The 27,766-nt window shown below is 40.4% G+C and overlaps 1 protein-coding gene across 2 annotated transcripts; it reads left to right on the forward strand.

Annotated features, from left to right (window-relative positions):
• Positions 1–27,766, forward strand: dctd (dCMP deaminase). Of its 2 annotated transcripts, none has more exons than XM_088073239.1 (6): positions 1–177; positions 1,498–1,597; positions 3,860–3,995; positions 6,400–6,516; positions 7,582–7,678; positions 24,460–27,766. In XM_088073239.1, the coding sequence occupies exons 1-6, from the start codon at positions 23–25 to the stop codon at positions 24,560–24,562; spliced, it is 708 nt and encodes a 235-aa protein (XP_087929365.1). In that variant the 5' UTR covers positions 1–22; the 3' UTR covers positions 24,563–27,766. The 2 variants fall into 2 exon arrangements, with proteins under 2 accessions (XP_087929365.1, XP_042341220.2); XM_042485286.2 differs by lacking the exon at positions 24,460–27,766 and adding an exon at positions 14,686–17,437 and having other exon boundaries at positions 3–177.

Genomic DNA, 27,766 nt, shown 5'->3' on the forward strand with positions numbered 1-27,766 from the left:
CTTCCTGTTCCGGTTTGACGTAATGTGGCGCGCGATGGTTCTCCGTCGCGGCTGGCTTTCACGTTTAACAAACACAACCGCACGCGCCTCGGGAAAAGGCAGAACAACACCCAAAAAGTCCAGTGTTTGGAAAACTATGGCAGAAAATCAGCAGCCGAACTTTGGTCATCTAAACGGGTAACTAGTTTTAACTTTTACTTCCGTCGACACGAGTGTCGTCTACCGAAAAAAAGCTAAAGTGACGGTGCGGAGTAACGCTGGCGGAGTGTTTTCTGTCCGCGTGCTGCTGTTTTCCCCCGCTGTTTTTGTTGTTTCCTTTCGGAGAATAAATGTCACGCTGTTTTTGTTACATTTGTCATGTAAAGACATTTGTCGTGTTAAACAGGCTTCCTGTTAACCCTTCGAAACCTGAGCAAAGTTCTCACATAAACACGGAATGAAGGCAGTGAGTAACTGAACAAGACAAATAACCCCAAAATAACTAAATTAATAAAAATATAGAATTAAATTTGGGAATTTGTTGACATGATATATGAGTTAAAAGTGAAAAAAGTGAGAAAAGGATAGATACAATTAAGTTTTACTTCTGCCTTCTCCCTTTTGTTTATAATATTTTTTATTTTTTGATTCGAAATAAAGTAATTCATTCAAAGGATTAAACGAGCGGGTATTTAAAGCAACACTAACTTCTTGTCTGCCATAAAAATAAAAAAAAATCTGGCTCATTTATTGAGTAACAATGCCACTGAGTAGCTATAAATAAAACCCTGGTTCCCAAAAGGTTGGGATATTTAACTCTAAATACTTTATTAACTCTATTTTTTTGTAAATATACTCTCACTCTGAATTTGATATCTGCAACATGTTTAAGAAATGTTGGGATAAGTTCTTGATGACAATCATTGATAACATTTTTTATAGTCATATAATCTGCCATTTGCATTAAATAAGGTGAATATGTTTATGTGTGTGATTCATTGCAGATAAATTCAGATGTCACAGAGTTATTAAGCAGCTTGTCTATTCTGAGCAGAGACAAAATTGAGCAAAAACGTATTTCTCAGTAAAGCGTGTGCACAGATTTCAACGTTCAGAAAGGAGATTTTAGTAAATGAAACTACAGCCTGTTCCCTTGGTGCTTGTAAGATAGGCAAAGAGATAAACTCAACATGTTTTAGCTTTAACTGAAGATTATGTAGATTAAGATTCTCCTCAAAATATAATCCTTGTATTTTAAACTGAGTGTGTTCTTGGTAATCTTGTTGCAAATCATTAAGAGGTTACTGTGTAAGTACTCACAACTGATAATACAAGTTCAATTCAACAAAGGAAACTGGATATGAATGTAAACAGATGGATTTACTGCTCACAGATAAGTTGTGATTCAGTAAATGAAAAGCCACAATAGTCAAAACTTGCTTAAAGGTTTGTGATCGTAGATAAAAAAAAAACCCTGTAACATCCTCATTTCCTTTTTTTTTGTGCGTTTCTCTGCAGCAGCGCATGCAGGAAGAGGGAAAACTACCTGGAGTGGCCGGAGTACTTCATGGCTGTAGCCTTCCTGTCGGCCCAGAGGAGCAAAGACCCAAGCTCACAGGTGTGTGCGTGTTTGTGTGTGTTTTCATGTGTATTAAATACTTGACAAAGATGTATCTTGTTGATTTTATCGAAAGGTTTTAGTCAGAAAATCAAAGAACGCAGCCTAACATCAAGCTAAGTTCACGCTACACAACTTCAAGTTGTCAGATTGTTGTTTCCTACAAAACTTGTGATCAGGAGTCCTCGTGGTTTAACAACACATGACTGACCACCGACACAGGGTCATGTAAAGACACAATTTAGGGACGCATGATAATATCAGCATGGCTTCAGTATCAACAGATTCTGGCAATAAAATTAAATATCGGAATCGGCCAACGTGCCGAGTTCACAAATGTGATTTTTTTTTTTTTTTGACAAAGTTGGTTTGTCTTCAACAGAAGACTGTAAAACTGGTATATTTTCTTCTATAAGACCATTTTACAGGAACTGCCCTCTTATTTATGTTTTCTACTGACTCCTAAGCATGTCAGTGGCCGAAGTCTTCGATCACATGGAGAGCTTTTGTACGTAGTTCCTCGAGCCCGCACCGTCTTTGGTGGAAGTGCTTTGAGTGTTTTTGCTTTGGCTTTTGAGGATGACAGTGTTCTGGACAATGAGTCCAAAAAGCATTTGGCTGGTTTGGGTACTCTGGGTCTGGGCACACTCATTACAGAAATCACTGCCAATGAGGAGGAGGAGGAGGAGGAGGAGGATCAAGAGGAAAGCGGGGAGTCTGGTGCTGTGGACGCAGAAGGTTGGGTGAAAAGCACAGTCATCTTGGTGTCAGCTGCAGAGTATCCGTAAACTGGACTCTCTTATCAGCCTGGGAGATTTTAAAAACAGGATAAAAAACCTTTTGGACGTTGAATGCTCATGTTCGGTTTCTGAATGTTGCTGGCTGTTTGTTTTAAGTTTGTTGTCTGCTCCTTGTGTTTGAATTTTTAGGTTTGTTTTAGATTTTGCTGTTGTGTTTTTACTCCACTTGTTCTTTTATCCGAAAGTCTGTGCTGCTGTCTCAGTCAGGACTCCCTTAGAAAAGAGATACTGAACCTCAGTGGGACTATTCCTGGTTAAATAAAGGTTTAATAAAAAAAAAAAATAAATAAAAAGAGAACGTGTGCAAAACATCGAGCCTGATCGAACCGAGTTGAATTATTTTTGTTATTTTGCAAAATGAATATTAAATGCACTGAAAAGCATTGTGTTTATGTCTCCATGTGCTGGTGGGCCGTCACGATAAGAGTATGAATAATATGATGATAATCCCACTACAGAAGAGATGTGAGGGTCACTAAAATTAACTTAAGATTAAAGTTGATATATTGGTATCTGTTATCAGCCAAGTGAGTTGTTTTTATATCGGCAAAAAATCCTGCATCACATTATTCACCTTATATGAACTTTTGATCTGACCTGAAGTAAACTGATATGAACTTGTGTGACTTTCATCTGACCAAATTGTGTCCTTGAGACGTTTTCCTTTGTGTGTGTGTGTGTGTATGAAAACTTGTTTTATTACTGGGGAGAGGAGACCATGTTCTTTTCCCAGTACACCTTATCTCAGCGGAGGTAACCTCCCGTCCTCTCCTAATGCTGTGTTTTTATCATAAATGTGTGACTGAATGTGATTGTCTTTGTCGACTCACCAAGTTCAGTGTCTGAGCTCTGCCCTTCAGCTGAAGTAGACTGACTCTGTTAAAGACTTTAAAATACGCGCAGCATAGTTTGGAGAGAGAGTTTCAGAGGGAGGGGGTGGCTGTCGCCCCAGATTCGGGCAAAAAACTTTGAAAATGAATGACTTTGAGTGCTAGACTTGTAGATGTTGTGTTGCTTATATAGTATCCTCATATGGATGCACATTCAGAGTCCCACTTGCATGATGTCATAACTATAAGAGCGTTTATGACATTGGAAAGGAAAGTTGTGCAGCACAGAGAGGGAGAAGCCCAGCATCTTAAAACAGTCATTATTGCAAGTAAACAAAAAGAAAGATGCAGTTAGTACAAACCTCGCTGCTAAATCTTCATACAAACACTTTCAAATGACCTTTGTGTGTACATATTGACGTGTGCGTGTCGAAAACCATCAATGTTGGTAGAAATGGATGAATTTAAAGTGGTCCTATTAACGTCCAAGCCTTTAGAGTGTGTGACATACTGCTGAAGGTCATGGACGTTTGCATTTTATAGGATTATTTCATAATACACCAGACAAAAAAAATTAATAAAAACAAATTTACAGCTAGACTAAACTGAGGAACCTCTCTCTCTCTCTGCAGGTGGGGGCGTGTATCGTGAACCAGGAAAATAAGATCGTTGGCATCGGTTACAATGGTATGCCCAACGGCTGTGATGATGACCTGCTGCCGTGGTCCCGCTCTGCTGACGACCGGCTTGACACTAAATATCCTTATGGTGAGAATGCATGTGCACACTTTTTTTGCTTTTTCCTTGCTTTAATTTTGGGTAATCCTTCTGTTTATTTATTTATTTATTTTTTGGAATCAAACAGTTTGGTTAAGAAAATGTGCATTTGCAGTAGTTTCATCCACCCCAACACCATATCATTCATTTTAAATTGTGTCGAAGGATTTCTGGAATTCATATAATGACATTTTAAAGGCGTTTGTGTGCAGCAGAGAGTGTAAATCATTATGTCCACACTAAGGCTTAGTGATATGGGCTGAAAATTATATTGCAATATTTTTAGGTTATATCTCAATACACGATATATGTCTTGATCATTTTTAATCTCCTCAAAAGCACTTCATTGTTGCTAGAACTGTGAGACATAATCAAACATTGCAATTTCTTTTGTTTTTTTAAAAACAAATTCCCTCTTTGATATTTGATATTTGAATATTTTAGGAATGACTATTGGTACTTTGAAAAAAAGATTAACACTTCCATTTTTGTTCAATAATCATTAGTAATGTCGATATAATGACTAAGTGGGTAAAGGCAAGTATTAAAATAAGCAGAATTGTCTGATAAGTTGCAAAAAGTACATCACTTAACTGTAATGCAACCTTTAAAATCAGGAAAAAACTTAATATATTCCATATCACGATAGAACAATATCCAGAATCAAAGATGATAAATAGTCTCATACCTCGATACAGTATGACATCTTCATATTGCCCAGCCCTCGTCCATACAAGACTGCTGAGGTCTCTTCATGTCTCGTGCTAAATGTTGGCCTGTAGAGGGAGGCAGAGGATAAAACATGAGGAACTCTCACTCGTTCTGTTTTGATCAGACGCTCTCACTTCTACTTTCAGTTTGTTGCCTTTTTTTCTTTATCTCTTCTCCTATAGTGCTCCAGTTAGGGTGTGGGGAGGAAAAAAAAGTAATGTACATCTTTCCTCACTCATAATAAGCACCTGCTGTTTATGTTTTGATTTTTTAGAAACTTTAATGTCATGAAATGAACTGACAGTTCCACAGAAGATGTCTGAAGGTGGTGCTAGAGGAAAGGTTTATCCTTCAATATGAAAGTGTGTCTGTTGGCTTTTGAAACTGAAAGCTTGTATTGGAAGGATGAATGGAAAGACTGACCTAATACAGTAGTGTCTTTACTGAGACTTCTGCCTCCATCACAATACAATGGGGGTGAATAGAATTTTGTTTGTGGTGCTCAAAGCACTAAAAAAGCATAAAAACTTTAATCTCAGTCTCAGCACCGGCACCCCTCAGGCCTGGTCTGGAGACCAGGACGAGCAGCTGTCTGTGTGGTCAACCTGGTCCTGAACAGTAGTAAGACCAAGGAGCTGATCATGGACTTTAGGAGGAAAGGAACGAGCATTCAGCCTCTGCTGTAACGTTAACACCACTGCTACCATCAAGAGGTCACAGCAGAGACTGCCAACTCACACAGAAACTGCTCGTGTCCTTCTATCGTTGCTCTTTAGAGAGCATTACGACCTACTGCATCTGTGTGTGGTTCTCCAGCTGCACCGCTGCAGACAGGAAATCGCTGCGGAGGGTCGTCACGACGGCCCAGAAGATTATCGGCTGCCCTCTCCCCTCTCTGGAAGATGTGAACGATTCCCGCTGTCTCAGGAAAAGCACAGAGCGCTCTCAGGGACCCGTCTCACCGCGGACACTCCCTCTATGTACTGCTGCCCTCGGGCAGACGCTTCAGGACATTGTAAGCGAGGACAAACAAGTGAAAGAACACTTTTTATGCCAGAGCCATAACCGCACTCAACAGTGCAAAAGTTTAAACATCTTGTAAATATCCACTGTGCAGTGCCGCTGTGGACTGTGCAATGCCTGCAGAATGTGTGTGTGTGAAATGTGTCTCCTGGTTGAGGCTGCTAATTATTTTATTTATGTATTTATTTATTTCATGCTTCTTTTAAATTATTTATTTCATAGGTTTTTTTTAACCTTTTGACTAGTTTTCTTCGATAGTTGTTATATCTCTTCTTGCACTGTAAGGATTTCATTTTCAGTTTTGTTGTACAGTGACAATAAAGACATATTCTAACCTCTGTCTTGAAGCAGTGTCACGGTTACTCTGAATAATTCATAGATCTCACTATGGACAGTTTATATTGGGACTGTTTTCAGCTAAATGCAAAATATAATGAATGTCAATGGGTGCTTTGTTCATGGAGAAGGAGAAAAGAAGAAAAAGTGTTCATAGTCTTTGTCTCCTTTGCCATAGAAAACATGTCCCAGGAGCCAGGTTCTTGCATATTTTACCAGCCTGTCTGTTTATGACTTGTTTGCAATTCAACCAAGTTAAACCTATAACAAGAATATTTGCGATGTCTTGCATTGACTGAGAATCATCTCACGCTCTGTCCCGCAGTGTGCCACGCAGAGCTGAATGCCATCATGAACAAGAACAGCGCTGATGTGAAAGGCTGCACCATGTATGTGGCTTTGTTCCCCTGCAACGAGTGTGCCAAGCTCATCATCCAGGCCGGTGGGTGTTGACAACACACACACACACACACACACACACACACACACACACGCACACGCACGCACACCCACACACACACACACACACACACCACAAGTATCCTGCAGATGGTATACTTTTGGTAGACTCATACTGATTTTTTTTATGGCCGTATTGTGCTACTTCATATTAATCATATTGTTTTTTTTTAACTATTAACTGCTTAGAGTTGGTGCTAAATTTGCGCTCACATTTGTTTAACTTTTAGTCTTGAAAAATTAGGACATTTTCTTGGTAAATCAGCTTCAATTTGCAATATTTTGGATATTACTCTTTGCCAAATATAGATTTTGCTACTCAAACACATTTGTATTTTTTTTGTGTATGTCCCTTTTTTTCTCCGGGATTTTCCATTATTTTTCCATTGCTGACGTTTTTCTTCTCCGTTACTGTCCAGAGTACGCTCCGCTCTCTGAGAGTGTGACGAATAACCAAATCGTATATTTTAGCAGCGCTTTTAATGAACTGTCTAGTTCCAGAAATAGAAAATCTGTTTTTGGTGGCAGATGTTTTAATATTGGCGGGCTGCCACAAATAAATGAATGTAGGAGAAACTCTGAATACATCGCCTCAATACAGCAGCTTTGCATCAGTTTAACAGAAAAAGGAGTGTTTATATTGACAGTATTGGAAGTCATACCTTTGGGATTTCTAAATATCTTGGTATACCTAAAATCTCTACAAATGTGATCTTGAAGCCTTTTTGGGGGAAAACTGTAAAGTTTGTCCTGAGAGTGTGTACGAAAATGATTAGGATCGATCCTCTGGAGAGGAGGAATAGTTGTCTGCATCTGCTCAAATATCTTGTTCTGAGCTAAACAATTTGATGGATGGAAATTCTAATGTAGCCGCACTAGGGAGACAAAAATGGGTCTTGTTCACCTTGTTCTCTCTCGTCATGCTTCAACTGTCTTGCACTTCACCTGGTTAGAAGCAAGTCTTTGCTAAGAAGGGTATGAGTGATCTTTATTTGTACTCCTGTCTTTTGTGCCTCTTAATAATCCTTTGATTCATTCCTCATACCAGGCATTAAAGACGTGGTCTATCTTTCCGATAAGTACCATGACTCACCGGAGATGGTCGCCTCCAGAAGGCTGCTCGATATGGCCCGCATAAAATACAGGTGAGTAAAAGGGTTTTATCAGGCGTACAGGAACAAGTGGAAGTGCTTTATGTTTTATTATTACACAAGGTGAAGAGATACAGATACGCATAAAAAGAACATAATGATAGTACCATCAGTAACAGCAACTTAGAGGAGATAAACGAAGAAGTGGAAGTGTTGCTTCCTCACTTTGATTAACTCTTGAATGTTCTGCTCAACCATTAGGTAGAGGACCATTTGAGTCCTTTATATCCATAAAAAGATGTGTGGAACTTCACCTGATTAAGCTACCTCTATCATTTGGTGTAGATTTGTTTTGCTGAAAAAGTCTACTAGATGTCGTTTCGTCTTTTCAGGTCTCGATGTTAATAACAAAAATGTAATTTCAGACATAAGGGCTCTGTCTGGAGGTAGACATATTTCTTCAACAGTCTATAGTTTCAGAGGACTTAGTGCGCAGATTTTTGTAACTATATACAAAAATAAAAGTAAAAAAAGGCTAAAAGGGTCATTTTTTAAAAATAATGCTCCAATGGTTCATTCATTCTTTTTAGGATGAAGGCAGTGAAGCTAAGCTAATGTAATTAAAATGGACTGTTTGGTATTTTAAAAAAAAACTTGATCATCAAATTATTTTTTATTTTAATTATTAAATGGTTCATTTAATGTTATCTATTACATACATGCTGGAATCATTTTTTTTACAGTTTAAAACCATGCTCAACCAAATAGTTGAATTGTCGTTTTAATGTAAAGGTAGTGGTGTTAAGCCAATAATATATATATATATATATATATATATAGTATAATATTTTTTACCAAAAAGGGATGAATATTTACTCTTGCTAATACCATGAATTCAAGTTTATTCTATTAAAAAAGATTACACAAAATTACATAAATATGATTTTTAACCATTCCTGAGTTGTTTTTAATGTACTGTAATGGTAAATACAATAAATACATGAAGATAATACTAGCAGTAGTAATACTGCTAATTCCGCGGTAACAAATCGATATATGTTGGTATTAGGGATGATAACAATTAATTGATGATTTATTGGTTGTTAAGAATTCAGTTGAACATGTGAAATTGAATTGAGTAATTGAAAGGTTATGAAATGTCAAAATATATGCAGTATGTTGCTGTGAGCTTTGACTGAGGATAAAACGCATATGGTATTGTTTGAAATAAGCAAAGTTTTTAGGTTTTTTTTCAAGTAACGATTAATTGATTACAATTTGCAACCCAAAGTTTGTATTTTAATATATTACAAGTGTTAAAACAGTACATGGTTTGTAGTTTTGATTTTTTTCTTTAATTTTTAGATATGCAATGATGTGACAATGCAAACGTGTTTTAGAGGCCTATATTAATTGTCATTGGTGTTTTAGAAACATGAAAGTCTTTGGTAGTTTCACTCTAACATTTTGACCGGTCCTTGATAACAAAAATAAACCAGCAAATGGTCAACAACAACGCCAGGGCAATACGATAACTCCTGATGGGAGCTTCTCATGGATACAACACAGCTCGAGTACCAGTCAGATAAATAGTGAATGGAAGTAGAGCCATGACACAACCCTACTTGACTCCTGTCCTGATTTTGAAAGGATTTCCATCTGATCCACCGCAGTGAACAGCAACAGTCATGACATGCAGGAGGCGGGTGGTGATGAGAAATTTTTGAGGATTGCTCTAAGGCATGCCAGAGGCTTCTTGGCTGATTAGATTAAAGGTCAGATCTGGTCACGTCTGTGAGGCTGAGAAATAGTTTCTAGTGCCTCTGCTGCAATTGTCTGTCTCTGACAATGTTAGTCATGTCTGGCAGGTCGAACACCACACGTGCCCAGAAAAACATGGAGGAGCGGTAGAAGCCGACTATAGGCGAATAAAAACTGTGAATTGTAAGAAGCTTTAGAGCCACTCAGAAAGCTGACCAAAGTGACAAGCTGCTCTGCTGTTTGTATGCATTAAAATCAATTTACTGACATGCAGTGCAAATAATTTAAAACTGAAGGTTGCTATTGTAATGACGCTGATATTTAGAGTAGCAGATTTTCTTTGAATAAGCTGATTAACTCTCTCCACTTTTTTCATCTTGAGGTAAATTGTTGTGATGCAGTTGCAGTACAGGCAGAGTGAGATTGCAAATAAACCTATAATTAACAGTAAGAGTGTTTGGTGTTTGGAAATAGGTGGAAGAGGAGGAAACATTAGAACAGGACAGTTGAAGAATGGAAGATGGTTTAACAGCTGGGGAAGGGGTAAACATCAAATCTTTTGAAAAATTTATTTAGCTCATGGCTTCCAGTCTGATTGTAGCGTATAGCCCCTTATACGCTGCCTGTTCAGCACGGGAATATCACACCATTGTCCCATTGAGTCTCTATTCCCTCCCCCCTCTTGGGAGACTCTAACCATAGCTTTCAACCAGACGCAGATGTCTTCAGGTGGTACCCAACCCTCACTGAGTATTTCGGCCCTTAAGCACAACACTCTCTGGTCGGTGGGTTTGCAGTGGTGGCCCAATCACTGCCCATATGCTTCTGGCTTCCAGCTTTCCTCCTCTCTTTTGCTCCATATCCAGCAGGAGGCTTGTTCTGCCTCCTCCCCTATCCTGCAAGCAGCATGTATCTTGCTCTTCTCCTCCAGGCCAAAAGCTGTCAGCAGTCGCCATGTTGATTTGGCAGGAAAGCCTCTGCATCCTATTTCCATCAGGAACAGCCATGGCCCCCACTGTCTCTGCACTCCTGGATTAGAGGCTGATATTTTGATGCTTTCTTCTAATGGGCCCCCTCACAACCCACCTCCCATGGCACAGCTAGCTCAATTAAAATGATTTTTCGATCTTTGGCTCTCTGGCTGATCACAGAACGATATCTGGGCAAAGAGCTGTGTGGACCACCTCTGGGACCTGCAGCTTCCATCTCACATTGACCCTCATCTCCCAGGAGCTGGCAACTTGCAGCAAGTTGGCCTTTGCTGCTGCCCTGGTTGGTAGAGGTCTGACTCCCTCCTTGATGAAGGTGATGGCCTTCCTCACATCCGTGCCAGCTAACCTCCTCTTGCACCTCTCCTGTGCTATCATGTCGGCCTTGGGTTAAAGCTGTTTTGCATCCTGCCAATATGTGTGCTAGTGTTCCCTTTTGGCCGCAGAGCTTCCAGATGTGATGATGAAGAAAGGGTGTTGTACACTGAGAGTAAGAGGAAGAAGATGCTTTAAGGCTCCAATCTCTACAGCTCTGCCCAAGAGACCTTTATGCTTGGGCAGATCCTATTTTGTCCATGCGCCCTGGGATGCTTGTTCCACAGCATGGGCCAAACGCTTTTTCTCCTTGAATTTCTGACTGGACCATGCTTCCATGACCCCAAGCCTTGCTGACCAATGCAGGGGTTGCTGACAATGTCACGCAGCTTCAGAGCACTTTCTGCCTGTTCAGTGGCTGTGCTGGCTGCCCATTTACGGCCAGATCTTGTTGTGATGCCTGTTTGCTGCAACTGATCGTCTTTGGAATCTCTCTGGCTTCACAACACTCGGCATTTTGCAACCTTGAATTCCTCCACGACTGATTACAAATGGAGCTGCAGCTGTCCAGAGTGGATGTAGAGGCCCACCAAAGAGAAGCTTGGGGGAATCCCCAACTCATCTCTTAGGTGCTTGTTGGTTTTTGTCTCGATGCCTTCAACTGCTGTCGTGGGGAACTCATAGACTGTAAAGAGCCGAAGAAGCCTGGGCAGAAGGCCGTGTTAGTACAGCCAGGTTTTAAATTTGCTGGCAAGTCTAGTGCTGTCAATATTTCTCAGACACTCTTTGGTTTGCTTCACAGCACCTGCGGCATTGAGTCCATTATTCAAGGATGCATCGAACCACTTTCCCAAACCCTTAATCGGGCTGTCCTTGACTGATGGAAATACCTTGCCTTGAATTCGGATTCAGTATTTGACCAAATGTCTCCCCTTCTGTTCCTGATTTAAGATGGTGAGTAATGGCCAGAAAAGTGTTTTTGCAGAATGTAGTGATGTGACAGTTGACCTTTAACCTCTTGGATGTTAAATGCCAGAATTACTCCATAATATCCTACAAGACATTTGTGTGAAACTTGAGCATGTGAATTCTTGAGCTATGGTCAAAAACATGTTTTATGAGGTCACCGGGAGCTTGATCTTTGACCTTCAACCACCAGATTCTGATCAGTTCATCCTTGAGTCCATGTGAATCTTTGTGCCAAATTAGAAAAAAAATCCCTCATGGTTTTCTTGAGACTAGAATGAGATAGATGAGGACACAGTGACCTTGACCTTTGACCACCAAAATCTAAAAAAGATCATCCTTGAATCCAAGTTAATGTTTTTTCTGTATCTGAAGAAATTCCCTCAAGGCTTTGAAAGCTGGACGACACCCCAAAAACATTATTCCTCCAGTCTTGACTATCACTGGGGTGAAGGCATTAAAAGCAGAATGGCATCCTAAATGTCAGCAAATTGGGAAAAGAAATGTAGGAACTCCTTACCCTCCAAGCAAAGTGGGATATCAGCCGCCAGATAACGGGGACAGGAAATGATTGTGATTGTTATGCCAGTGGTATTGTTTATAAAGCGCTGCTGAAACCTATTTTTTATTTCATACTCCCTGTGCAATATAATGTATACATAGGTTCTGTGTATGAATGTTTGAGCTGATGTGTGTTCGTGTATGGGTATGCATTATATTTTCACTATTTATTTATTTCTTTGTTGCATTTTGTTACCATGCCTCCATGACCCCAAGCCTTGCCGACTGATTCAGGGGTTTTAGACGATGTCACGCAGCTTCAGTGCACTTTCTGCCGGTTCAATGGCTGTGCTGGCTGCCCATTTACGGCCAGATCTTGTTGTGATGCCTGTTTGCTGCAACTGTTCGTGTTTGGGATCGCTCAGCCTTCACAAAACTCGGCATATTGCTACCTTGAATTCCTCCACGACTGATGACAAAGGGAGCTGCAGCTGTCCAGAGTGGATGTAGAGGCCCACTGAAGAGAAGCTTGGAGGAATCCCTAACTCATCTCTTAAGTGTTTGTTGGTTTTTCTCTTGCTCCTTTCAACTGCTGTCATGGGGAACTTACAGACTGTAAAAAGCCAAAGAAGCCTGGGCCGAAGGCCTTGTTGGTACAACCAGGTTTTAAATCTGCCGGGAAGTCCAGACCTGTCAATCTTTCTCAGCCACTCTTCGATTTGCACGTTGTCTAAAACCACACTCTTAAGTGGCATGATGCTGTTAATGTTTGGTTCTGCGTGAAAATGCAGAGGCGGCGTAAAGAAGGGGCTTTGTAGTGGCCCTATAGAGAGATATAAAATGGGCTAGAAATACTTTTAATACCACTCAACATATCCTTAGTATTTGTCTGCTGGAGTTTTTGTTCCTGCCGCCTCCTTCTCTGAGCCCGTTTCACCTCCACCCTTTCCTTGTCTCTTAAGGCTCTTCTCCTTTTATTCAAGAAGACCTGGATGTCTCAGTTCAGCCAGGCTTTGTTGTTGAGGGAACAGTGTACAGTGTCTGTTGTAACAACATTATCCGCACAGAAGCTGTACCCTGTTACACAATCTGTGATGTCATCAGTGTCCTCTCCATGAGAGTTACAGACCACATCCCCAGTCCGCTACTTCAAAGCACCTCTGCAGAGCCTCATTGGTCCCCTGTGACCATCTCCTCACAGTCCTGGAGGTCAAAGGCTGCCGTTGGCCCAGAGGCTTAAGACCCTGACACACCAATCCGACAGTTGGCCGTCAGTCAGTGTTTGGCTTATGGGGAGCGTCTGTTGCCCCAGTATTTGCAGTGTGGCTTGCACCATTAGTACTTGTCGGCCCCTTGTTGGCCCCTTGTTGGCCCCTTGTCGGCCCCTTGTCGGCCCTTGTCTGCTTTTTTCAGCTAATTCAACATGTTGAATCGGTGTATGAAATCACTCTGATTGGCAGTTTACGTCAGTGCTACAAAGGGCTCAAGTCAAGTGAGATTGAAATGAACTCGTTATATAAGCTCTTAAGATGAAATCTTTCCTGGTAGTTAGTGTTGTTCACTGACAAACAGTAAAAATTATTTGTTCTTTAAACACTGGATTGAGTTGTTATTGTACTAACTTTAGCTTTTTAGCTGTCTAATGTGTGCCAATGTGTGACAGCTTTTTGTTTACCATCCCGTATATGTCTTCATTTTCTCCCTGGGTTCAGTCACTCCCTTCATGTATCCCAGCTAGCTGAAATTATGTCTGAATAGAGTTTGAATCTGATGTGTGTAGGAACCTTGGATTAATTAAGGAAGTAAATCCAACACCTTTGCCCCTTTCACTGTATTTTTTGCCCAGATTACATGCTGTTAAACTATAAAAAATCGAGTTGGACATCCCTAAATGCACTTGCACCATGAACTGTAGATCATGTACTATAGACAGTTTAAATAAGGTGCTTAGTATGGTCTAAGAGGTGTGTGCCAAGGAGGTCCCCAGACTTTGTTGTGAGATGAGTGTAGTTTGAAGAGGTCAGAATCTACATGTGTGTTTTTTTTTTTTTTGGTAGGCTTGGGACTGGCTTTGTTTCCAGGACGTGGTGGTGTGTGTGTGTGTGTTTTGGGAGTTGATGAAAAAGCGTAAACATGCCCACTAAGACTCTGCTCAGGGACACCTGTTCACAGAGAGAGAAGCTTTTACATGACAAGTCTTAAAAAAACAACAACAAAAAAGCAATGAAGTATTTATGGGTTTTATTGAAGTCACTTTAACAGGCAGTAAAAGCAGTTTCTGTATCTTTTCATTTCTTAGTCTTACTCCCTTCTCTCAGACATTTGGTTCTCTCTGTTTACAATTTGCCCAGACCTTGTGAAAATGTATCAGGGGTGGTTGCAATGAAAGCGTGACTTGATGAGAAAACGGAGAAGTGACTTTCATCCTCATCCATGTTTGTATTTGGCGTTTTCCATGTGTGTCCTCATACCTGCGCGTCCCTGACTAAAATGCGTTTGTTGCGTTTTTTGCTCTGTGTGTTTTGGCAGGCAGTTCAAGCCCAAGAGGACTGAGGTTGTCATTGATTTTAATTCCATTAACCACCCTGGAATACTGAGCAGCGTGACCAAGTGAAAATGCAAAAGGCTCACCTTGGGGAGCTGCTGAATGAGACGGGAAGTAGAGGGAGACTGACAAGATTGAAAGGGACTTTGATGCCTCTTTTCTGTATGTCTTCTTGCCCCCTGCTTTGTCCAAAGGAAAACTCAAGGATACCTCGACTTTGGCGTCTTTTGATATTTTGATTAACCGGATATTCAAGATAGTTTAATTTGACGCTACGCCCTTTGTGGATGGTGGTGGCAGAAGGTCTTTCAATGCTGCTTTCACGCTTTTTTTTTTCCTTTTAAAACTCCCTTTGGGTTTAGGCGTACACAAGGACTCTGAACACACTTTCTTGAGTGTTTGATTTTAAAATCTTTTGTGTTGTGAATCAGATCTTCTGGCCCATGGCTGTCTGCACAGGGGAAAACAGAATTTGTTTTTGTTCTCCTTCAAACAAGGATCCAGATTAATATGGAGGGACCTTGACATTTAGTGCATTTGACCTTTCACATTCACAGTGGAAGCAGCTCAGTAAATCAGTCTTTATGCTTTTTGGTTCATTAAACTGGTTTGATGACAATAGCATCTGTTAAATGTAGCCTGGGTTCTGCTTTTAGTTGTATTTTACCTTTCACTTTAAAAATTTAAACGGTCATCAGTGGTACTGGCAAGTAAAATTTGGAAACATCAGTGTAACAAAGATATAACAGGAACTCTTTTTGAGCATGAAAAAACTACAGCTCCCATGAGACTTTGGCAACACACCTATGACTTACGCTGCATTCACGCGGATGGTCCCATTTCCCATTTGGAAAGTTGTTCCTCCAACTTTGGTGGTGTGCTTATGAGCTTTAAGTTAAGATGTGGAAACAACATAGCACTACAAAAAGCATTTAAACAACACCTCGATAATGTTTTAAATCTTTTATCACAAAGTTATTTTGTCCCAGACTTGTTGCTTCACTAGAACATTTCCTAAACTACAAACTACAAAAGTATTGCTTCACCTGACTAATGCTAATAAATACTTTTTTTTTCTTTCAAGATTATATTTTTGGCATTTTTGCCTTCATTAGATAGGACAGATCAACAGCATGAAAGGGGGAGAGAGCGAGAGAGAGAGGGGATGACATACAGCAAGGGGCCCCGAGTTGGTATTAAACCAGGGGCCACTGCAGCAAGGACACTTCCTTCATTTATGGGGCGCCTGCTTTATCCACTCAGCCACCAGACGCCCCTAATAAATATATTTCTAACCAATCTAGCCCACTTTAAATGGACGGAAGTGGTTTCAACCTAATACCATAAAACAAATTCCATGTGAGCAAAAAACTGATATGCAATATGTTACAAAAAGTTTATTACCATCAACTTAACATTTACTTTTGTCTACCATGTTTTTCCTCAATATCACATCAATTCGGTAACTAGTGTACCAAAATTTTCTTTGACTTTCCGAGTTGGTGTTACAACTTGAGGCATTCACACACGTTTACCCTGTGTGGAAGTATTTCTTTTGTTTTATTCCAACACCACATGAATGCAGGGTAAGATCTGTGGTTCAATTTCTTCAAAGCCAACAAAATGTTATTTTTATTTGGAATATAATTTTTATTAAATGACAAAATAACACCAATTTTCCAGATTAGAAGGAAATTGTAAATGGCCCAACATCAGTTCTCGTATCGTTACACACTGTTACTGTACGCTTATGGGGTTCTTAGCATATTCCTTGTAGGGGATTTGCATCTTAGTTTTAATGATAATTTTACAATGGCTTTCCAAAAGAAACTGCAGTTTTCTGTTGATGAAAGAAAGTGTCTGTGATGTTTTATTGTAAAACGTCTTTATAATTTTAATTGTATTAACACAAGGTAGCAGATTTTCCTTTAATAGTCACTCATAATACAGTTTTTATTTTAGATTGTGCTCATGGTGCCAAACAGCCCAATCACCAGAAGAAAATGTTTGTAATGTGAAAATGTGTACATTTCTGCAAAGCATGCATATGTCATATTTGCATATTATTTAACTGATATGTTGAAACTTTACGTTTAATCAGCGCTTTGGTTATCGGGTGGTTAGGTTTAGGCACCAAAACCACTTAATTATGTTAGGAAAAGATCAAGTTTTGAGAGAAAAAACCCGGTTTGGTGGCAGAGTCCATGCTTTAAAAGCAGCAATGTCTCTGTCAAAAACAACCACTTTTTGTGGTAATATAACTGCTGGAAAAACGGCAACAGGTTGTTGCTGACGCCCACGTTCAGTACCTACAAAGCTGCTAAAAACACAGCTGTGACTTGCTATCAAGTAGTTTTTGTGGCTAAATCTAAGTACACGTTAACCACAGCATAGCTGAAATATGAAGTCTCAGCTTACCCGTTACATAATAACTTGCAAATGTGACGAATCTGTGGTTTGCAGAAATGTAAAATGCCAACATTTAATATCTGTGGCTCTTAATACTGCATTGTTTTCAAGACTGCCTTCCATTAAGATCAGAACAGTTCCTTTTTTGTTATACTGCCTAAAATGCCCGTACAGTAAGTGTACAAAAGCTAACCATTACTTCAACTAAATGTTTGTTTTCTCTCACATACAGTAGGTGACCAAGAGATACTTCTCAAATCTGTGTCTTCATACCATCATGTCAGGTGTGAGTGCTGGTGAAGTCAATAAAATGCTTGGACCACATGAGCTTATGTCCACTGTGTTCACTGTGTATTCTTATTCTAATCGATCTGATTTAAATGACAAATACATACAGTTTTCCAATAATGCTAGACTGTGTTAAAGGCCACTAGATCCCTCTTCACTGGTTTGTTAAGTAGCCTTTAGAAACCTCTAAATAGATTTTAATGACATTTTAGGGAAAGGTAAAGAGAGCAGTTTTTGATGTGGACAGTGTCACCATGTTATCATTTGCCTGGGGTGAATCCTCTTTTCAAAACAGACTGAGTGAAAGAAAATGTGTATTTAATACAGTTGAAAACATCATTTTCCATGACCTTTTAAAGGTCTGTAGTCACTGAAAAAGACATTTTTAAAACTTGAAACTTACACTGCAAACTGAGGCTTGAATCTTGGTATTTCAGGCCTGTTTGGGTCCCATCTTTACTTGCTGTGTTTGAAAGCTTTGTGAAGGCTTTGCTCATCTTTGTCCGTTTCCTTTGCCCTCTCTTCTCCTGCTCCCCCGTCTGTACACGCTCCTCTCTTTACCTCCTCTCTTCTCTTTTTGGTTTCCAGTGCCTTTTCATTTCTGTTTACAAAGGCATGTCGTGTGCGATGGCTGCACCAGCTACGTCACCTAATGTGAATCCACGTGGGGCAAATGTACAGAAAGAATATATATATAAACAACCAAGTTCAACTTTTAAATGGTAAATGCAGTTGTAGCAAACCCTTGAAGTCTTCTGACCACTCAAAGCGGTATTACACTACATGCCACATCCCACCTTTGGGGGCAATTTTAGGTTCAGTGTCTTACCAAGTCGCTGTGGTTTAAACTTGCTAATATAGCTTCTTGTGTGTGTGTGTGTGTGTGTGTGTGTGTGTGTGTGTGTGTGTGTGTGTAAATGAGGCAAACTGTAAAGATTTGCATAAAAGCGAACCCAAGCTTTGTCCGCTTGCTGTTTCACCTCACTGTATTTGCACCTTTTCTGTGCTGTGTCTGTGATTTTCAGAGCTTCCTCTTGGATGCGTGCTGCTTGCGGTCTGGCACCTGGTTGCCGAACTGTTTTTTATAGAGTCACAACCTCATCTTCGGATTGTGCGAAGAGACAGCCTGAACTCAGCTAAAAATGAGAAGAAAATATGAAAATGCAGTCAGATGGAAGAATCTCTGTGGATAAATACACTACCACACACCTCTAGTGGGTCGTGAAGCTACATTCACACCAGAACATTTTTGTTTTAAAACGCATAACCATTGCTACATTTAAACTTAACGTCCACACTACTCCAGCATTTTGGAACCCCTAAAACAGAGACTTGCAAACTAAAACGTGTCTGACCCGTTTTAGTTTGAAAAATTTAAGTTTTGTTTTAGTTTAGACAAGCAGAGACTTTTGGAAACAATGACACAGACATCCACGTTTGCTTTGTGAGTCATGTCAGTCACAACATGTCTAGCCAAAACTTTATAGCTTGGCCTAACTCTCGTACTTGTGATTTCATCCTTCATGTGTTGCTCCTCCTTTTGCATTTCTTCCTCTGGCAATAGATAACACTCCTGCCAGTACCACTTTAATATGTCAACATATTTGCTTTGTTGACATATTTCGATCTGTTTTCTGCCCCCTTGACCGCCTTACACCTCGTCATTAGTCCATACAAAGAAATCTCTGGTCTTACTTTTTGCCGTCTCTGTAGTATTTTCTGTACCAGATGAGAGCTTAGCACTGCTTTCTGCTACAATCACAGTGTGAGTGTAGCAAGTTTCCATAAAGGGTTAAACTCTGCATCTTGACCTTTGTTTGCGGTCATTTCCTCCATCACCTGTTATTCTCCATGCTGTACTTTTTAATAAAACACAAATGCCAGGTTTGTGTTTTTTCAATTCCATTTCTTCAAATATTCCATCTGCAAGCCATTGTTTGACATTCTGCCACCAAGATATTCATAGAAACATTATGGGCCTACGACAGATATTTTATATATTTTTCCTATTGACTATCAGGCCTATCATGCATAGAGAAAGAACTCTCTCTCTCCCATACACACACACACACACACACACACACACACACACACACACACACAGAGCCATTCATCTGACTGATGCTCATGCATTGAACACAAACACGTTGTCTCATTCACTGTATTCCATTTGCTATTTGACAATTTTTGCCGAAATGCCTGCACACACAGATGCAGTAAATGCATCCAGCAGCCCATTTCACTGTCAGATTGATTTGCTGCTCATTTCCGTAGCAAGTGTTCACCAATATATTGGAATCATTAATCTGCACTGTAGAACACAGACCCTGACAACACCTCCTGTCATCTGTGTGCTCATGTAGTGTGTTCACTTGTGCTCATCTTGATCTTGATGACAAAGTTTTACTTTACTACTATTTTTTTTTTTTTTTACAGCAAATATGTACAGTAGCAGCCTAGTCGGCAGAAAAAAATGTTGGCAGTGTATGTTTCTGTTAACCATTAATACACTACTGTTGTACGTTTCATACTTAATTATATCAATGTTTCTGAAGAGACGTGATGTATACACGACTTTGTCATTCAAATGCAGAGGGGGTGGTGGATGGTGTGAAACCTGCCAAGTTGCAGACCACTGTTTGAAAAAACTAAACTATTTGTGATTAAGCAAAAGACACACAGTAATGTCTTTTGCTTAATCACAAATAGTTTAGTTTTTTCAAACAGTGGTCACCCGTCACTGTTACTCCAGTGGCTTTTTATGCCAGAATACATTTTGACATTATACATTTCTGCAAACCATGGATATGTTAAATGTGTATGTTGTTAAGTTGTATGTTGAACACTGTGGTTAATGTCATTATGTAAAGGGAACAAAAACGACTTTATTTAGTGAGTTCATTTGTGTTTCCAGCAGCTTCTGAGGCACCAAACGGGTGTGTTTTGTAGCGACCTATCACTGTTATTCCAGCTTTTTCTTTAGGCAAGAAAAGTGGTTGTTTTTTTACTGAAACTTGACAGCTTTCCTAACAGGACCGTGCCCCAAAAAGTGTATTTTAAGCCAAAATATGAGCTTTTCTTAACCATATCCAAGTGGGTTTTGTGCTTACATCTAACAACACATTATTGACAGCATTTCTGCCCGCTACTGTAACATGATAACATGCAAATGTAATGGATCTATGGTTTGCAGAAACATACATTGCCAACAGTTTTTCTGTTGTTTTGGTTGACAGTAGGCACTTAGGAACTTGTGGCTAACACTGGCTTCTGTACATAAGTTTCTTATCATATATGAGTGCAACAAAAATAATTAGACTTTTTTTCAGCAGTCTTGTTATTTACCTGTCTGACTTTAGGACTAGGGATACTAGATTTGGTGTTTTGTGAAACTTTGTTTTCCTAAACTTTATATCCAAAATAATATTAATAAATAATGAACACACTAGTTTACAACCTGAATTAGTTGTAAGATTAGTGGTGGCTGGTGGCTTGAGATAATACCATCACCAACAATGTAATCTCTGCTAAACAGCAGGAAATTTTAAAGGATGAGGTGTGTTTGGCCCTTTTAGTAAAGCTTGTTTGTACGTATTTGAATGTCAAGAGATATGGAAACAACACAAATTGTTAATTGTTTTGATATTTGATTCCTGGCAAGAACATGTCAGGGATTTTTTTTTCAGGATACAAGCAGTTTGGCCCTACAGCTGGTTTGGTGGCTGTTTTGGTCCTTCATGCTTGCACAGATCGCAGAATAAAAGTTCATAGTGGGGGTGGTTGAGAGTTTGGGCATGTATTGAAATGCCCCGGGACTTGGAGTGTGCAGGAAAGCCCTAAATCTGGCATTGACACTCAGGAACCCCCAGTGATATATAATATGTTAATTTTGTGCAACGAGGCAGTAAAATATTACTAATGAACTAAGTCGCCACCAGCATGAGATTCCAACCTCCTGTTGAAAACCACAGTCTGATGAGACACATTAAGTACTTTCTGCAACACTGCACTGAGCTGCGTTTGGATTTTGGCCACTAAACAAAGAGCGAAAGGCAGATCCCACACAAACACAGGGAGTGGGTACAATTGAATCACATGCTATATTAGCTAAGGCACTGCTGAGGGAAGAACAGAGCAGGAGTGACAAAGCACTCTCAGGGGGGAGAAGCAGGGGCAGACTGAGGAAAAGATGGACGATGCAGAGGAGAGAGTGAGAGGGAGACTTCATTGGCTAAATAAATGAGTGCACCAAGTCATAGCTTTGCTCTCAATTTCCTAAAATACTCAGGATGTAGAAATCAACAGCAGACACATACAAAAAGCACAAGTAAAGGATCTCACAACACAAAAAGCTTTTCTGCACCTCCACTCTTTGTCTACTCAAGCAGGTGCTGTTTATATGTTTGTAATATCTTTAAAGGCCCAGACACACCAGACGGACATCAAACAACTAACAGCAAAGAAAGCCAACTGTTGCATTGCCTCATGTTACCTATGTCTCAGCCAACACAAGGTCTACAACCAAGTGCCAATCAGCACAGATGTTCTGTGCCTGCATAAGAAGAAATACCAGTAGACAGAGGTAGCCTCTTATTGGCATTCATAAATCAAAAGACCATCATCACGCTAGTTAGCACATTAATAACACAATCCAGTGTCGAAAGAACAAAGTGTACTTGGAGTGTGGCAGTGAACCAAGACACAAACCATCAGGAAACATCTCTGCTAAAGAAAAAGAATCTTACCTTTTATAACTCCTCCTTTCTTTACTTTTCTCATCTTTGTTTCTCTTCTTTTGCGCTGCAATTCCATTCACTGCCGGGCTCCACAATCTCCGGTGCCTGTTCTGCATGCTGAATCAGGTGGAACAAAAAGCTTTCGAGGGCAGACGGGTGACCTGGACAGCAGATGCTCACAGATTGGCCAACACTGACCAATGGCTGACCATTTGCCTGGTGTGTCAAGGCTTTAATACCAACTTTGGTCTGATTTTCTTGTTACCACATCAAGGTTATGATTTCAATTTATGCTTTCAACTCAATGCCCCCCTCTGCTGAAGCACAACTTCTATGATAGAGAAGCATTTATCAACATTTGGAAAATTTGTGTGGAGTTTGGACTGAATACACACCATGAGAGGATGCCCATCAACACATATGCCGAGCGGCCAGTCAGACCAGAGGAGAGAAACAAAACCGTGCCAGACGAAGACAGGGAGGAGAGCCGGCATCAGGGCGAGGCTGACCCGACTCAGACTGAGAGCTGTTCCTCTACTAAGCCTTCTTCTGGCTAATGTCTGGTCACAGGAGAATGAAGTGGATGGGATGCAATTGAGGCTCACTCAGCAACGGAAAATCAGAGACTGCCCTGTGCACATCATTACAGAGACATAGTTAACGTGGATCAAGTTGTTGCACTGGATGGGCAGACCTTTGGGGCGACTGTGGCTCAGAGTTAAGAGTGGGTCGTCCTCTAATCAGAAGGTTAGTGGTGCGATACCCGGCTCCAACATGTCGAAGTATCCTTGGGCAAGATACAGATTGCTCCTTATGCTGCATCATCTGAGTGTGCATGCAAGTGTGCATTGCTGCAATCTGATTCTAGCGAATGCTATTAGAGGCAGCAGGAGGACAGGAGGGACTTTTTTTTCATAGACTATTTGTCTCCTCTACTACTTTCAGAATTTAGTGACGATTTCAGCAGGTTATTTTCATAAAAGTTACCAGGTTTAGCTTTAAGCTTGTCAGTAAAATAATGTTGCAGTAATCTGAAAATGGCCCTGGCAGAAGAAAGTCACTTTATATGTGCAAACAGTTTACATTTGGTATGGCTAATTAATTGGAGTCAAAATTCGTGCAGCCAAAATAAGGGGAAGTTAAGTTGTTGGTCTGTAGAAATGAGGAAGACTGAAATGCTAAATTCTCTTTGGACTTTTTGTGACTTTCTTTGACATTCTGTTAGGTGGGAAAATGGTATATTTAGAGGCCTCGGTCAAATAACACACTTTATATTCTGCTTGCATTATTTATGTTTTGCTGCTGATAGTCTGTACCACATGTACTCTTGTACTTTGTGGTCTGTACATGGTGTGTACTTTTATTTTACTCATTCAGGGATTCAAACCACCCTGTTACAAGCCCCCTGCTCTCCCCTCAGGCTACCACTGTCCTCAATGCAGTTGGAGAAACCACGAAAGAGAGGGAGAGAGGGAGAGAGGGAGAGAGGGAGCAAAGTTCTGCATAAATGGTCTAATGTGAATCAGAGCCTGAATGAAAGAAAATCCTTGTTGACATAACCTAAATGACTAGTCAGTGTGATGTGGCTAAGATAAGGCTACTGCTGTGAGAGCACTAAAATCTCACCCCGCTCTCTCATCCTGAAAAGTGTGTTGTGACAAAGTTCAAGCAAGAATGAGGAGATGGCATTAAGAGAAAAGAAAAGAAGGAGCAGAGTTTAAAAGTCTTTACCTTCTCGCCATTTGTGCTGCATGAGTATGTCATGTCAAAAAATGCCAGTGTAGCATGTTACGAAAATAGATGAAAAAGTCGCTGTTTTGAATGTTGAAAAAAGTCATATTATACGAGAAAGGCCTTAGTAAAGCATCGAAGAACAGCTGAAAAAAGTCATGGTGTAGCATTAATTTAGAAGGACTTCAAAGAGGGTCATGTAAGGTTTTGATTTCCCTGTTTTTGAAGTGTTTACACCTCCAATGGACTATCATTCAGACAGTATTCACAGTCCCTTACAGTTAGGGTAGGATCTTATCAAGCCTACACTACTGTCGGGCAATTCATTCAGCCAGGTGGTTTGCATGCGTACTAGACACTGAATGAGCCACCACAAAGTCTATTCCTAATGTACTTATTTCGTATATTACTGAGACCTATACAGTATATACATATACATATATACAGTATATTATTATTATTATTATTATTATTATTATAATTATAAAATTTGTTTTGCAACAAACACTTATATTCTATGGGAATTATCTAAAACTCCTTCACCCTCTCACAATCTCCTTTTTTTTCTTTTTTCCTTTCCTTTTCCTTTGTCAGTTCTAAAAACTTCCAAACTGGACATAGAACTCATCTACAAAAATGCCGCAGTCGAATGCTTTACATGCCAACGAGCTCCACTCTCACAAAGGAAATACCATGAAGATGCCATGAAGATGGAAGAGACGTAACTGACGCTGACTAAGCAATGGGAAATCAGAGACTGCTTTGCGTACATCTTCACAGAGACATGGTTAACCCCTAGCATCCCAGATTGGGCTGTTGTGGTGAATTGGTGGACCTTACTTGGAGCCGATGCAAGACTCTGCTAATTTTTTTTTTGTTGTCTGACATGACCACCTCTCCTACAATGCAAGTTTATGCCAGTAAACTTGTTTATTTGAGACTAAAACTGCTGGCGTTGAGGAAAGAGGGAAAAGCCAGCAGACACCATCTTATCCCGCTGAAGCTAAGGTGGAAGTTCCTTGGGTGCCAAGCGAGAGTAAAGTTTAAGCCTAAACTAAAGGCTAAAGCACATAAACGGTGATGGTACAAGCCATCTATTCCCTCTGTTGTGATGGGGAATGTGAACCTGCAGTCTAACAAGATGGACTAGCTGATGGCATTGATCAAAAACCAGCAGAGCTACCGGGAGAGCAGCTTGATCAGCCTGATGGAGACATGGCCAACTAGCCACACAACGGATGCTAACGTGTTTACATCCCCCCGAGGGCTGATGCAGAGACAGCATGTGAGGTGATCCACACCACCACAGCAGGGCTACAAACGCAGCATCCCGAGGCGTTTATTGTCATCCTGCGGGACTTCAATCATGTAACCCTGGACTCCATGCTTGCTGCTCCGCATCATGATGTGGACTGCCCGACAAGAAAGAAGAGAACTATAGATCTGCTGTATGCCAATGTGAGGGATGCATACTCACTTCCCTCCCTCCCCTGGGAAAGTCCAACCACAAACTGCTGCACCTGCATCCTCAGTACACTCCACTTGTGAGGAGACAGCCCGCTACCATGAGATCCTTCAGGTGGTGGTCTCCTGAAGCAGAGGAGTCTCTCAGAGACTGCTTTGACAGCATTGATTGGAGTGTACTGCTGGGTTCCCAAGGTGAGGGCATCGAGGGAGCGACACACTGCCTGACAGAGTATTTGAACTTCTGCACTGACATTGTGGTCCCTATCAGGATGGGTTGCTGCTTGACCAATAACAAACCCTGGGTGACCACTGAGGTGAAGGCCATCCTGAACAGGATGAAGATGGCCTTTAAGTACAAGGACCAGGAGGAGATGCGGCAGGTGCAGACAGACCTGAAACTCTGCCCGAAGGAGGCCAAGAAGGCATATTGGAGGAAGCTGGAGAAGAAGCTGAGGGGGAACAACATGCGGGAGGTCATCACAGGCTGCAAAAAGAAGGACGGTGGTTGGAACATAGATGGACTGGTAAATCGAGAGCTTCGCCTTCTGGTTCAGCTCCTTCTTCACCACAACAATACAATGCAACGCCCTGCATCACTGTGGACACCGCACCAAACTGCCTGTCCATCTCACACTCTATCCTCACTTGTGATCAAGACCCTCAGATACTTGAACTCCTTCGCTTGGGGCTGCGACTCACTCCCCACCCAGAGGGAACAGTCCACTGTTTTCCGGCAGAGAACCATGGCCTCAGATTTGGAGGTGCTGACTGTCATCCCGACCGCTTCACACTTGGCTGAAAACAGCCCCAGTGCATGCTGGAGGTCACGGTGTGATTTAGCCAACAGAACCACGTCATCCGCAAAATGCAGATGCAATTCTGACGTCCCCAAAACAGACCCCTTCCTCCCCCCAGCTGTGTCTTGAGATCCTGTCCATGAAAATCACAAATAGGATCGGAGACAAGGGACAACCCTGGTGGAGGCTTTTTTAAAATTTACAATACTTTTTTGGCTGTTTTTTCGTCATACTGTAATATGGCGTTTATCTGCATGCTATTCCATGACTTTTTTGACATGTAAGAAGATTACTTTTTGGCTGTTTTTTTATCATACTGTAGTATGGCATTTTACTGCATGCTATTCCAATACCTTTTTTCAACATTAAAAACAACAGCTTTTTGGACCATTTCTTCAACATACTTTACTACACCATGATTCTACATGCTATTCTATGACTTTTTTGACATTTAAGACAATTACTTTTTTGGCCGTTTTTTCGTCATGATATAGTAGGGCGTTTTTTTTTGCATGCTGTTCCATTACTTTTTTTGACATTAAAAATGACGTCTTTTGGGGGCTTTTTTTTGGACATAGGCCTATTTGTCAAATTTTTTTAAATTTTATACTTGAAAAAGACATATCATAGCTTGTTGAGACACGTCATAGTATAGCGAGTTAAAAAAAAACAGCCAAACGCATCATAATATAGCATGTCGAAAAAATGGTCAAAAACGACATAGTATAGTATGTTGAAAATTAAAAATTTTGACATGTTGAAAAAAACACCTAAAATCAGCATATTATAGCTTTTTGAGACACATCATAGTAAAGTAAGTTAAAATAACAGCCAAAAATGTCATCATAAAGCATGTCGAAAAAATGTCCGAAAAATGATAGTATGTATAGTATGTCGAAAAACATCAGTTCTTGACATGTCCAAAAAACATCTCAAAACGACATATTATAGCTTGTTGATACATGTCATAGTATACTAAGTTGAAAAAACAGCCAAAAATAGTATGTTAAAAAACATCAAATCTTGACGTCTAGAAATCGCCCGAAAATTACATATTATAGCTTGTCGAGCAACATGACAGTATAGTAAGTTGAAGAAACAGCCAAAAACCTCATTATATAGCATGTAGTGTTGTGTTGGAAGACCGGGCATGGATGGAAACTCACACCAAGATCCTAACCCAAGCTTCTCATTCCCCCCAAAAGGAAATCGACCCCTTCATGAATATGCAAACAGCTGCACCCTGGCTTAGATGTTAAACATGTTTATGAATCAGCAAAAACAGCTGTCTGAGTAAACAATGACAAACTTCTCTGCGACTGGAGAAGGAAGTTTCAATCCAAACATGACATCCCAAGCAGCAGAGGAAAATTTAATCTCGACCAACCGACCCCAAGGCCAGCTAATGAGGAGAAACAGAATTGAGAGAGTGATGATGCGACTGACCTCCAGATAAGGAGGAACAGAAGACCATTGTGTGCAACTTTTCGGGACTTTGTGTGCATCTGCTTTATCTTGATCTGGTGTTAGACAACATAGGTAGCTCCTGTAAAAAGTAGTGAGATATCTTTTTTTTGATATACACACGTGACATTTTTAATCCTAAAATAAAGCCTGCCTCAAGCAGTTTAAACCTT

The sequence above is a fragment of the Plectropomus leopardus genome, chromosome 3 (assembly GCF_026936395.1).
Source record: "Plectropomus leopardus strain MGB_pleo_1.0 chromosome 3, ASM2693639v1, whole genome shotgun sequence".
NCBI classification, from domain to species: Eukaryota; Metazoa; Chordata; class Actinopteri; order Perciformes; family Serranidae; genus Plectropomus; species Plectropomus leopardus.